The following is a 12,745-nucleotide window of genomic DNA, read 5'->3' as shown; positions in this document are numbered from 1 at the left end:
AGTTAGCAGGATTTGATCCCCTACTTCTATTAGAGTTGAGGTTTTACCCACGTGGTATTCAGTGCCAAGAATCTAGGGGCTGGGAGAAAGAAATTTTGTGAAAATAAATGTCCATGGTTTGAGACTTGCCCTGTGGTATGTAGTGAGTGGCATGGCCCAGCTGTCTTTGCTCCAGACAGTAATGTCTTTACTGCATTCGTTCGCAAACATTGGTTGAGCCTTACTAAGTTTTTTAAGCAGGGATTATTTCATAAAGGGGAGAGGCAGTTTATCGTGAACCATTCCAGTGTTCCAGGGGCAGCATCTAACCCTGCTTGTGGGAAGACGTAAGACTTTGCAGAGAAGGGAATAATTGAATGGAGTTTGAGGGATGGGCAGGAGCTAGCGCGATGAAAGAGAAGAGCCTTTCGCCTGGAAAATAGCATGATGAAGGCAGGAAAAGAGCACTGATTTTGGACCCAGAGCCCTGAGCCTGGTTGGAGCAAGGGATTTCATGTGGATAGTGGAAAACAGAGGCGCATCTTGCAAGCTTATAAGAGACTTGGATTTTGCCCTGAAAGCCCTAGAAACCGAATTTAGTAGATGTGTTTCTTTGTTGTTGCTATTGTTTAGTTGCTAAGTTGTGTTGGACTCTTTTGTGACCCCATGGCCTGTAGCCAGGCTCCTCTGTCCATGGGATTTCCCAAGGGAGAATACTGGAGTGGGTTGCCATTTCCTTCTCCAGGGGATCTTTCCAACCCAGGGAAAGAACTCGAGTCTCCTGCATTGGCGGGCAGGTTCATTACCAGTTAGCCACGAGGGAAGCCCAGTGTGTATCTTAGATACTCTCTAATGTGGAAAAGTGTTGGAAAGAGGCCACACCAGGGAGCTCATTGCAGTAATTCCCAGGGGAATTGCTGAGGATTTTAAAGACAATTGCATTTGAATGAGAGATGAGTAAAAGGTTGTGAACTCTTAAGTAAGTGAACACCATACCTAGTATTGTTCATTAAAAATATATTGAGGTGAATGCTGTCTCTTGAATTTTCCACCTATGACTATCTTTTTTAAGGACATGACCAGCCTTTTTTTTTTTTTTTCTTTCTTTAAACCACAGACATTGCTTTAGGCCAAAATTTGAGTCCCATTTTATGAAGAGGAAATCATCACAAATGTTAAGGATATTGAAATCTGGATGATTAGACATATGACTCAAATTATCTTGTAATCCAGGAGATAGAGATCAAACCCATAATTCAGTTCAGTTCAGTTCAGTCGCTCAGTCATGTCTGACTCTTTTCGACCCCATGAGTTGCAGCACGCCAGGCATCCCTGTCCATCACCAACTCCTGGAGTTCACTCAGATTCACGTTCATCGAGTCAGTGATGCCATCCAGCCATCTCATCCTCTGTCGTCCCCTTCTCCTCCTGCCCCTAATCCCTCCCAGCATCAGAGTCTTTTCCAATGAGTCAACTCATAATTAGATCACTTTATATCTATCAGAGTAGAAATTATGAACCTTGTTACTCTCAAGAGTATCAATTGTTTGAAAGATATCAGATATTTGGAAGTATATCTTAGGATAGTACTGCTGCTGCTAAGTTGCTTCAGTCGTGTCCGACTCTGTGCGACCCCAGAGACGGCAGCCCACCAGGCTGCCCCGTCCCTGGGATTCTCCAGGCAAGAACACTGGAGTGGGTTGCCATTTCCTTCTCCAATGCATGAAAGTGAAAAGTCAAAGTGAAGTTGCTCAGTCGTGTCCAACTCTTAGCAACCCCATGGACTGCAGCCTTCCAGGCTCCTCCAACCATGGGATTTTCAAGGCAAGAGTACTGGAGTGGGGTGCCATTGCCTTCTCCATAGGACAGTACAGCTGCTAGCAAAATAGGTATATCTTAAGACTCAGTGGTTCTACTCCTAAAGTACCAGAGAGACATTTGCTTACAAGGCAATGAGTATAAGAATGCTTTTGCAACATTTTAATAGTTAAAAAAAAAAAAGGTAACAACCTACATGTTTGTTAGTAGGAGAATTTTTATAAAGTGGATATATGTATTTTAAAGTATAATAAATTGATTGGAATGAAATAATTTACAATAGTGGTTACCTTGTGGTATGCGGAGAATGGGACAGGACAATGGGGGACTGTTTTATCTGTAATGTTTTATTTGTTTATGGGGAAAGAGGGTTAACAGATTTACAAAATATTAACAGTTGATCTGTATAACGGTAACAGGTATTTTATATTATATTTGTACATTTCTGTAGTTTAATGTGTATCCTTCAATTTCTTAAAATATAAGTTGTAACAAAATTAAAATTAAGAATTTACATCTAGTTATAAAAGTCATGCTCATTCATTTGGGGAAAGACTACAAACTATTATTAATCCTAGATTTCAAAAAATAGTAATTTGGGAGAAACTTAAAGAAATTCAAATGCCAAATAAGCAGTGAAAATAAAAATGTAGAAAAACCATTAACCAAAAATCAAATTCTTCTAGACATTAGTAAATTAAAAAAATCTTTCTTGACTATGTGTATTTTGAAATATGTTATAGCTGCTTGTACATTTTGAAATGTTAAAAGATAATTTTTTAAAAGTGAAGGGGGCGACAGAGGATGAGCTGGTTGGATGGCTTCCCTGACTCAGTGAACAAGAGTTTGAGCAAACTCTGGGAGATAGTGAAGGACAGGGAAGCCTGGCAAGCTGCAGTCCATGGGGTTGCAGAGTCGGACGTGACTTAGTGACTGAACAACAACATCACTCTGTATATATTACTGTCAGTTGAAAGGAGATTCCAAGTACAAAGTACATTTGTAGATTAGAAATACTGAAACGTGCAACGGGCAACCTGGCTTCTTTCTTTCAAAGGGGGAGTCACTTGCACCTCCACTTAATAGAATGCATTTGCGTGTTTTTAGACAATAATTATTTTCATTTCTAGTATCTACAGTTTACAGAGTTGTGGGGGAAAAAAGTTCCATAGAATCATTGCAGGTAGATTCTTTGCCAACTGAGCCACCAGGGAAGTCCTCCATAGCATCAGAATTAGGTAACTTTGAAGGACATGCTCTAATCTAGAATGTGCTTTGCTACTGAATCATACATGTTCCCTATGAAAAAACATTGATTCTCTCACTTGGACAAAATCCATTTTTTTTTTTGAGATTTGAGATCAGACTACTTGGATTTTCTTTTCTTTCTCTCTCTCTCTCTTTTTTTTTTCCATTTTACTCTTGAAACAGAAAATCAAAGGATATGGGAACTGAATGGGCCCTTAATAATTTAGTTCTATCATCCCGTTTGACAGATGAACAATTAAGGTGAGGCAGGGTCTCCCTGGACTTAGGAACTTAGTCCAGTAGTAACTTAGGAACTGTCCTGTATTAAAGAGAAATTTCACCTGGCATTTGTTAAAAATGACAAGACGGGGACTTCCTTGGTGGTCTAATAGTTAGGACTTTGTCCTTCCAGTGCATGGGGCACAGGTTTGATCCCTGGTTGGAGAACTAAAATCCCACGTGCCATGTAATGTAACCTTTTTTTTTTTTTTAATGAGAAGATGGATTTTATTCTAGCTGTTGTATTAGAGGAGAAAGACTTCCATATAGAACTGAGCTCAACTCCAAATACATCAAGGACAACTGAGATTTATTGCCAGTAGGCAGAGTGGGAGGGTCAATGGCTGAAAAATTGCTAAGAGGAGCTTGATTAGAGGCCAAAGATGGGAGATCCTTGCAGGATTCTTGCTAAACCTGGGCTCAGTGGGCCAAAGTCTTGTCGGGAGGAGGGCTCAGAGGAACTTGACTTTAGTTCGGTAAAAGAGGGCTCCTTGTCTTCTGTCCTTGTCTCTTTTGCATGTTATCAGCCAGGGACCACTTGCATGATGATTTTGTTGTATGCCCACAAAGAACAGAGGGCAAGATCTTAAAACCTGTAGGTTTGGAAGTCTCTTTACAGATGTCATCGTCTGCCCAGCTGCTTTGCTTGGCTTTAATGGTTCGCTGTCTCTAACCCAGAGCAAGCAGCTAGTACAGGGCTGATGTGGGAGGTCACGGGGGTGGTTAAGGTCTGGGCTTTGGTGTCAGACTTGGATTTGAATTTGATCCTGCTATTTAGATGGTCCTCTAACTGTAGCCTTGTTACTTCTATTGCTGCTGACAGTTGATCTAGTGTGTGCACTCGGGTCTGTCCCAAACCTCCCCTATTGGATCTGACCCCACTTGATGGTACTGCCTGAAGTGGAGTCCTTCAGTTGAATCAGTGACTTCATGTAGCCCTGTAACATGAGAGGGTCGCTGGACCAGTGGGAGCAGCGAGGACTTGGCATTGGAGGCTGGTGACATTCATTTGTAAAGGCTTGTCCATTGACAAACCACTTCGTGTGGTTCAAGTTCTCTTTTGATGGGCTCTTGTCCAACCAGTTTGTGTGGTTCAAATTCTCCTTTGATGGGCTCTTCTTCTAAGACCTTTTTATAACCAATTACCCATAAGTGTCTTAAAATAGTGGGGTGATGAAGAGCAGGCATGTTGGGTATCCTGCTGCTGGAGGAAACTTGGAGGCCCCAGAGTGTGGGGTGTAGCCCTCCCACCTATGGTTACAGGGCCTCTGAGATACTCACAAAAACAATGCTTTTTTGGTGTGACAAGCGAGGTGGTGTAATAGAAGAAGCAATCTTTGGAAGCAGATCAGTGTGTCACCCGGCAGTACCACTTTCCACCAAGTTTCTCTACCTCTGCTAGTCTGTCTCAGCTGAAGCGGGTAATGAGCCTGCTCACAGGCTGTTGTGAGGATGGGAAAGTGTCTTGCACACTCCATGGTTCATAGATACCGACCCATATTCCGCCCTCCCTCCCTGTGCGGCATAGCAACAACAGAACACTCTTGGGGACTTTCCTCTCTCCCCTGGTTAGAGCAACAGCTCCCTGGGTCATTTTCTCCCTGCAAATGGTTAGCAGACTAAACACATACCCCTGAGCATCCTCTCAGAGGCCTTCCCACTCTCGGCACTTTTAAGAACTACCTTTTTCTTTTAAAGTTGTCACTGTATCCCATTATAAGGATGTATTATATTTGATTTAGGGCTTCCCTGGTGGCTCAGATGGTAAAGAGTCTGCCTGCAATGCAGGAGACCCAGGTTCGACTCCTAGATTGGGATGATCCCCTGGAGAAGGGAACGGCAACCCGCTCCAGTATTCTTGCCTGAAAAATCCCATGGACGGAGGAGCCTGGTGGGCTACAGTCCATGGGGTCGCAAAGGGTTGGACATGACTGAGCTGCTAACACACACACACACACACACACACACACACACATAATTGATTTGCTAAATAGTACCCTATTTGATAAAAGCCCCTGATGTTGGAAAAGACTGAAGGCAAAAGGAGAAGGGGGTGGCAGAGGATGAGATGGTTAGATAGGATTATCAACTCAGTAGACATGAATTTGCACAAACTCTGGGAGATAGTGGAGGACAGAGGATCCTGGTATGCTACAGTCCATGGGGTTGCAAAGAGATGGACATGACTTAGCGACTGGACAACAACAGACAACCCCCGTAAATGACCATTTATGTTGCCTCTGGGGTTTTCCTGCTACAAGTGGGTGAGCTCCTTCACCTTCTTAAAATCTTCCCTTTTTGAAAAAACGATACTCGACACTCCCACCAGGACTTCCTCTTCTGCTTTTATTTCTTCCCCAGCTCTCATGACCACCGCACAACCTGTCTCTTCCTGCTAGAATGTCAGCTCTGTGAAGGGTTTCGCCAGTTTGGCTCCCTGTTCAGTCTCTGTGAGCACCTGGTGGGTGTTCAGGCCCTGTGTGTTGGACGAATGAGTAGACAGGAAGTAGAAGACGGCGCCCGTGTGGCTGGGGCCGTGGAGCGCCATGGGCAAGAAATAGCGGTCTTCCTGGGCCAGTTTGGCAGGGATCATTTACTTTTTTTTTTGGCTGCGCTGGGTCTTCATTGAGGTGCTTATCTAGTTGCAGCCTGTGGACTAAGTTACCCTGCAGCGTATGGGATCCTCGTTCCCCAACCGGGGATCACATCTGCGTCCCTTGCATTGGAAGGCAGGTTCTTAACCACTGAGCCATCAGGGAAATCCCAGGGATCCTTGTTTACTTTTTATTCATGAACTTTTCACTCTGCTGAAACAAGAATCATAGATATGCCGCAAGATGATTTGTGACTTTGTTTTCCTGCTCTCGACTTGTCAAGAATAGTGCTGACCAGGAAATTGCTATCTGAAACGTGCTGTTTTGAGATGTGTTCATTGCTAAGGGTGATGGAAGGATTGTATTACTTCACGTCTTTCCTTCGCCCCCGGCCCCATACTGTTCCCACGGTATTAATGCACGTGTTTTTTAAGTGGCATTTCCCAATCGGTGTCACATGGTGAGGCTTGTAACTTGGCGTTGTATTCAAGGAACCACAACTCTGTGTTAATAATTAAAAAAAAAGACAAGAATATCGCCAAATGTTAACTCTGAAAATGTCCCCTGTGTATGAATAAGAGTAACTTGCTAGTGTTTTATTTATTTATTTTTTTTTCTTGCTAGTGTTTTAGAAGAATGAAAAGTAAACTGGAATTTGTAAAAATACCCTGGTGGTGTTTTTTGCTTGCGGATTTAGGCAGTTGAGCTGGTGGCGTCTATTCTGTTGCTCAGGCAGCCCAACCTTTCAACTCTAGTATATTTTATTTAAATATGAAAGGGGGAATTCCCTGGCAGTCCAATGACTAGAACTCTGAGCCTCCACTTCTGGGGGGCACAGGTTTGACCCCTGGTCAGGGGAACTAAGATCCCACATGCCATGAGGCACAACAGAAAAAAGAAAAGAAAAGAGAAAGACAGAAAAGAAGAAATCAGGCACTAGAGCCTCCGGACAGATCAGCCTCTTCAGGACTGAGTCATGTGATAGAGACTCAGAAAGCGTGGTATGCAAACCAGGGAGCCTATTTTATGATTGTTGATGAAAGATAATAAAAACCCCAGACTGTACCTGTCCTGTGGGCTGAGAACACATTCTGGCTCCTGAGGGCGGGCCACAGAGACCGCCTGTTTCAGTTGCATTGGAATGTAGCCGTGTTCACTGGTTTCTGTACCGTCTTTGGCTGCTTTGTGATGCAGTGGGAGAACTGAAGAGTTGTAATGGGGATGACTTGACCTGCAGAGCTGAAAATACCTACTTTCCAGCCCTTTACAGAGACTTTGCTGACCCCTGCCCCAAGAGAAGGCTTCCTGGGAGGCTTGCCTGCAGCCAGGAGGCTGCTGGTTGCATGACCTCCAGTATCACTGGCTCACCTTCCCCTCCAGTGTGGGGGCCACTGCAGAACTCTGGGGGTGGGAGCTTGACAGTCTCTTGCCTGACCTCACTGCTGCTGATTCATACCTTTGTATCACTTCCCCTTTTATTATCCCTTGGTGAGCCCTGGGCAGGTCAAGTGGACATGAGAAAACATCGTCTCATACACACGGACATATTAATAGACCAGCGGGTTCCGGGGCTGGGTGGCCTGGGAAGTCCACTGCCCTCATCTGTGACTCATCTTGACCATTTCAAGGCAATCTTGAATCAAATCTGGGGCACATCACTGTAGTTGCCCATGCATCCATGACTTTGTAGTGGAGCTAAAGAAACCTGGATCTAGCACCAACTCAGATTCTATCTTGTTGTTATCTGGCCATGCTGTGTACCACGCAGGATCCTAGTTCCCTGACAGAGACTGAGCCCCTGCCGCCTGCATGGGAAGCTCAGAATCTCAACCACTGGACTGCCAGGGAAGTCCTCCCGCCTCAGATTCTTAAGTCTTACATGTGAAAAATTGAGTTCCTGGGAGAAGTCTTGCGGGGATAGAGTAGTACGGTTTCTTGACTAGGAAGCTGGGCTTCTGGGCAGAGCTGACTAGAGTGTAGTCCTGGGCGTCACCCAGAGCTTGTCAGAAATGCAGAGTCTCAGGCCCTGCCCATGCCTACTGAGTCAGACTCTGCCTTCTAACAAGCCCCCCAGGCGATCTGGGCATATAGTTGGAGAAGTGCTGGCCCAAAGTGCCTTTACTTTTTAAAACTTGTACCAGACTCAGGGCTTCCTGTTTTTTCACTTGGAAGGAAATCCCATCATTTTGAGGTTTAGCACAGTCTTAGGCACAGATGCTGAGGATGATTTCCTAGACTTTGAGGTGTTTCGTGCCTTAGCTGGCTCTGCAGTCCTTGACGACAGAGGCTTCGTCCTGTCCCTACTGCGTTCCCAGCCCCCAGCACTTTTTCTGGCAGGGTCAGAGCTCAGGAGACTCTGACTGAGTAGGTGAATGAATGAGTGAATACATTAATGAGTGAGTAAATGAGCACTGTTTTGTCAAAAAGCATCAGAGGCAGAGGTTAGCCTTGGAACTGTTGTGTTCCGAGTTCCTACGTCTCAACGACTGTTTTTCCTCTTATCTCAGAATGGCAGGCCTGGCTTCTGCCATAGGAAGGCTTTTTTAAAAATAACATAGTCAGAACACAGGGCATTAAAATAGCATACTTGTCTGAGTAATTTCAGGGTGGCCAGGACTCGGCCTTAGTTCTGCCTTTTGTGCTTTAAAACTCTCTTTAAAGTTTTGGCCGTGAAGTGTAAGATTGGGCGTGTAGTTCATTAAGAATAAAGTCTTGAGATGCAGAATCATGTAGCAGAAAGGGTGGGCCAGGAATTCAGAAGGCGTGGGTTCTGGGCTGTGGCCAGTGCTGACTGTCCGTGAATATTGGGTAAGTCCCTTCTCTCTTGTTTCAACCTCCCCATCCAGTGAAACAAGGATTAAAATGTTTGCCCAGCCTCTTGTACGGAATAATGTAAATGGGTTGTAAGCAGTATACAAAGACATTCATTTGGGCTGCCAGTGTTAGACGATAGCTTACCCAGATAGCTCACACACATAAATTGCCAGTGTTAGACGATAGCTTACCCAGATAGCTCACACACATAAATTGCCCCTCAGTATTTACATCAAGTGTATGTTGAATTTTTACAAGCTTTGTTGTATAAGTAATATATATTATTTGTAGTAAAGAGAGACAAAAAGAAAGATCATTCTTAATTCTACCTATCTACCACCCTGCCTTCCACATTTTGCTATGCACACATTCTATGTCTGTTCTTTTCTGAAAACAGTTCATAGTATGTGGTAGATATTTTTCCGACACAGTGAAGTTTGTCAGTGAATTTTTTTTTCCATATTCCAAGTTGTGACAAAAGCTTTAAAAAGTTGCCCCTAGAGCTTCCTCGATATTCTTGGGTTTATTCTCCTAAGTTCAGCCCGTAGTGAAGGGGAGGCGCTGTGGGCAGCCCTCTGCTCCACTCCAGGGAAATGGCAGCAGCGAGGAAAATGAAATTCTGCTCTGACATCAGTTTTATTCTCGGCGTGTTCTGTCTGGTGACCAAATAATCTTATCTTTTTGACCCATCTTCTGTGGTCTTGTCTTAGGGGCCAGTAGCGTTCTTCTGTTTTTGTCATTCTTTTTTCGCTTGACTCTGCCTTTTTCTTCCTAGATTTCTGCAGCGGAACTCCAGGGGGCAGGATGATTTGGGAAGTCACCGTGTTGCTCAGCTTGGTCCTGGGAACTGGTGCTATTCCCCTGGAGGACCCTGAGGATGGAGGCAAGCACTGGGTGGTGATTGTCGCAGGATCAAACGGCTGGTATAATTACAGGCACCAGGTAAGAAAGTGACTCACCTCTTCCCGTATGACACTGGCTGTCTGTTAACAACCCTGGACATTGTTATTAGAAGAGACTTTTTATTTATTGTTTTTTGGTTTGGTTTTGCTTTGGGATGGAGTAGAAGCTACCAAGATTTTATTTATTTTAAACTTTTAATTTTGTATTGGGGTATAGCTGATGAATAGTATTGTGATAATTTCAGGTGAACACCAAAGGGACTCAGCCATACATGCACATGTATCCATTGTCTCCTAAACCCCCCTCCCATCCAGGCTGCCATGTGACATTGAGCAGATATCCCTGTGCTATACAGTAGGTCCTTGTTGGGTATCCATTTTAAATGTGGCCATGTGTACATGTCCATCCCAAACTCTCTAACTATCCCTTCCCCCCAGCAACTGTAAGTAGAACGGATGTTCCTCTTAGGTTGGCAAAAATTAGGGTGTTGATGAGGATGTGGAGAGCAGAACACACACCCCACCCCCAGCCCCGCCCCCATTGCTGAGTGGATTATAAAGTGGTACAGTCATTTTGGAAACCATTTTGGCTGTTCCTCAGAATGGCCCGTATGTCGTCACCTCAGTCTAATGCAGGGATTCTCAGCCTTGGCACTGTTGACGCTTGGGTCCATCCAGGTAATTCTTAACTGTTGGGGGCTGTCCTACGCATGTAAGATGTTTAGCAGCATCCCTACCTCTGCCCTCTAGGTACCAGGAGCATCACCCAGCTACTGTAACAACCAAAATTGTCTCCAGACTTTGCCACATGTCCTTAGTTGAGACCTACTGGTCTAGCGCCTTCATTTTAGTAAATAAAGAAACTGAGACTTGAAGACCGGAGGTGGCTCGCGTGAGGCCGCATAGGTGCAGACAGGACTCTGGAAGCAGCGTCACAAGTCTGCTTGCCCTCCACACCCCTGCCCTGCTGCTCTGCCTTCACCCTTTCCTCCTCTTCTTTCCTGGCACTCTCAGCAAACCAGCCTGGCAGAAATTAGAGAGGAAAGAATCTACATTCGGCAGCCTCCAGGTGCAAATGTAAAATGGTGTAGCTGCTTTGGAGAACAGTCTGGCAGTTCCTCAAAGGTTAAACACAGAGTTACCGTATGACCCAGCAATTCCACTCTTAGGTATATATTCAGAAAAAAAAAGAATATGTACGTCCCCCCAAAAAAACTTGTACTCAAATGATTATAGCAGTTTTATTCATATTAGCCTAAAAGTAAGAACAATCCAAGTGTCCAGTAAATGGATAAACAAAAAGTATTGTCTGTCCACACAAGGTGTTATTATTTGGCCATAAAAGAGAACAAAGGACGGATACATGGCTTCAATAGGGCTGAACCTTACAAACATTATCCTAAGTGAGAGAAGCCAGTCACAAAGGACCACAGGATTCCATTTATAGATGGAAGTCTAGCGCAGGAAGCTCTAAAAACAGAATGTAGATTCGTTAGTTGACCAGGTCTAGGCAGAGGAGCGGACAGAGAATGACTGTTACTGGGTATAGAGTCTCTTTTAGGGATGATGAAAAGGTTCTGGAATTAGAGAATGGTGGTGGTTGCGTGACTTGGTGAACATACTAGAAACGACTGACTTGTATATTTAAAAGGTTGACTTGTGTGATGTGAATTATATACCTTCATAACATTGTTATTAAAAAAGTCATTGAATCTCAGTTCTCAGAGACGAGATGCACAGGCAATCATAAGTAAACGCATTTGACCCCCACTGTGGGGTTATGTGCCGTCGGTCCAGTTCTTTTTCCCGATTTATGTTTACTTTCTGTTTCAACTGGTCACCTTTGAAGTGCTCAGTCACCAAGTGTGGCCAGTGGCTGCCAGATTAGACCTGGCATCTGTGCTTGTGACGGCTTAACAGGGCTGCCTCGTGAGTGTTTCGCTCCCAGGATATCAGTTTCATGATCTGTTAAAGAGGGGTTGGTTTAGGTGAACTCCCTACCAGCTCTATAATTTGATGATTATTGAATGACTTAGTTCTTGAATGCTTTTTATATGCTAGCTGAATAGGAAACTTGGCTTGATTAAAAAGTTATTTTCATTGGCAGTATACCTTTTTAATACTTCACCCAGACCTGACCCTGGCTTCCCTGGTGGCTCTTTATGGTAAAGAATCCGCCTGTAATGCGGGAGACCCAGGTTCGATCTCTGGGTTGGGAAGATCCTCTGGAGGAGAGCATGGCAACCCACTCCAGTATTCTTGCCTAGAGAATCCCATGGGCAGACGAGCCTGGCGGGCTACAGTCCATGGGGTCACAAAGAGTCGGACACGACTGAGCAACTAAGCACAGCACACACACAGACCTGACCCAGTGAAAGAGGACTAATCCGAGTATTAACTACCCAGCTCAGTTTTCTCCTCTGCCTCTCACCACGAGTCAGAAAGATGGGGTATTAAATACGGGTCACTGATAGCAGACTGGCTGCTTCATCAGACACCCTGGTTTTTATATAACTAACTTTAAAAACCATGTATTGGTTAAACATTATTCAGTATAGGTATCTGATTACCCTTTGCTCCCAGGAAATTTTTTTAAAGTGTTGCTAGTTTCCCTGGGTAAACTACTTCATATCAAAATGGAATGAAGCAAGTAAAGCAAAAAGAAGTGGGCACAGACTGAAATTTCTGTCCCTAAAGAAGGGCGGATGCTGGTGCTAAAGATGGGCAGAGGAAGCGTGGCTGCTGAATCATGGTTGGCCTCGGTTCATATCCCTGCTGGCCAAGTTCTCTCCTTGGCCAACTGCTGACACTTGCTGTCTTGACTTTAGAGACTGAGCATTAAAAGAGCGTTTGAGGTATAGCCAGTTAACACCCCAATACAAAATAAAAAATTAAAAGTGTGAGGGGAAACAAAGAGCATTTGAAAGAACTTTTCCCATGGAACCTACACAGACTTTTTCTTTTCTGCAGAGACTTTTTTTTTAATTTATTTTATTTTTTAACTTTACAATATTGTATTGGTTTTGCCATATATCAACATGAATCTGCCACAGGTATACACGTGTTCCCCATCCTGAACCCTCCACCCACCTCCCTCCCCGTACCATCCCT

The 12,745-nt window shown here is 44.3% G+C and overlaps 1 protein-coding gene across 1 annotated transcript in view; it reads left to right on the top strand.

Moving 5' to 3' along the window:
- Positions 1-12,745, top strand: part of LGMN (legumain) — a 35,858-nt gene that overhangs the window by 722 nt on the left and 22,391 nt on the right. Inside the window, exon 2 of the mRNA XM_061395139.1 lies at positions 9,508-9,674. Within this exon, the coding sequence (XP_061251123.1) occupies positions 9,537-9,674 (138 nt within the window). The 5' untranslated portion in view covers positions 9,508-9,536. The remainder of the gene's footprint in view (positions 1-9,507; positions 9,675-12,745) is intronic.

Source organism: Bos javanicus, chromosome 21 (assembly GCF_032452875.1).
Source record: "Bos javanicus breed banteng chromosome 21, ARS-OSU_banteng_1.0, whole genome shotgun sequence".
NCBI lineage: Eukaryota > Metazoa > Chordata > Mammalia > Artiodactyla > Bovidae > Bos > Bos javanicus.
Note: the sequence above shows the minus strand (reverse complement) of the source record. Positions and strands in the feature narration are given on the sequence as shown.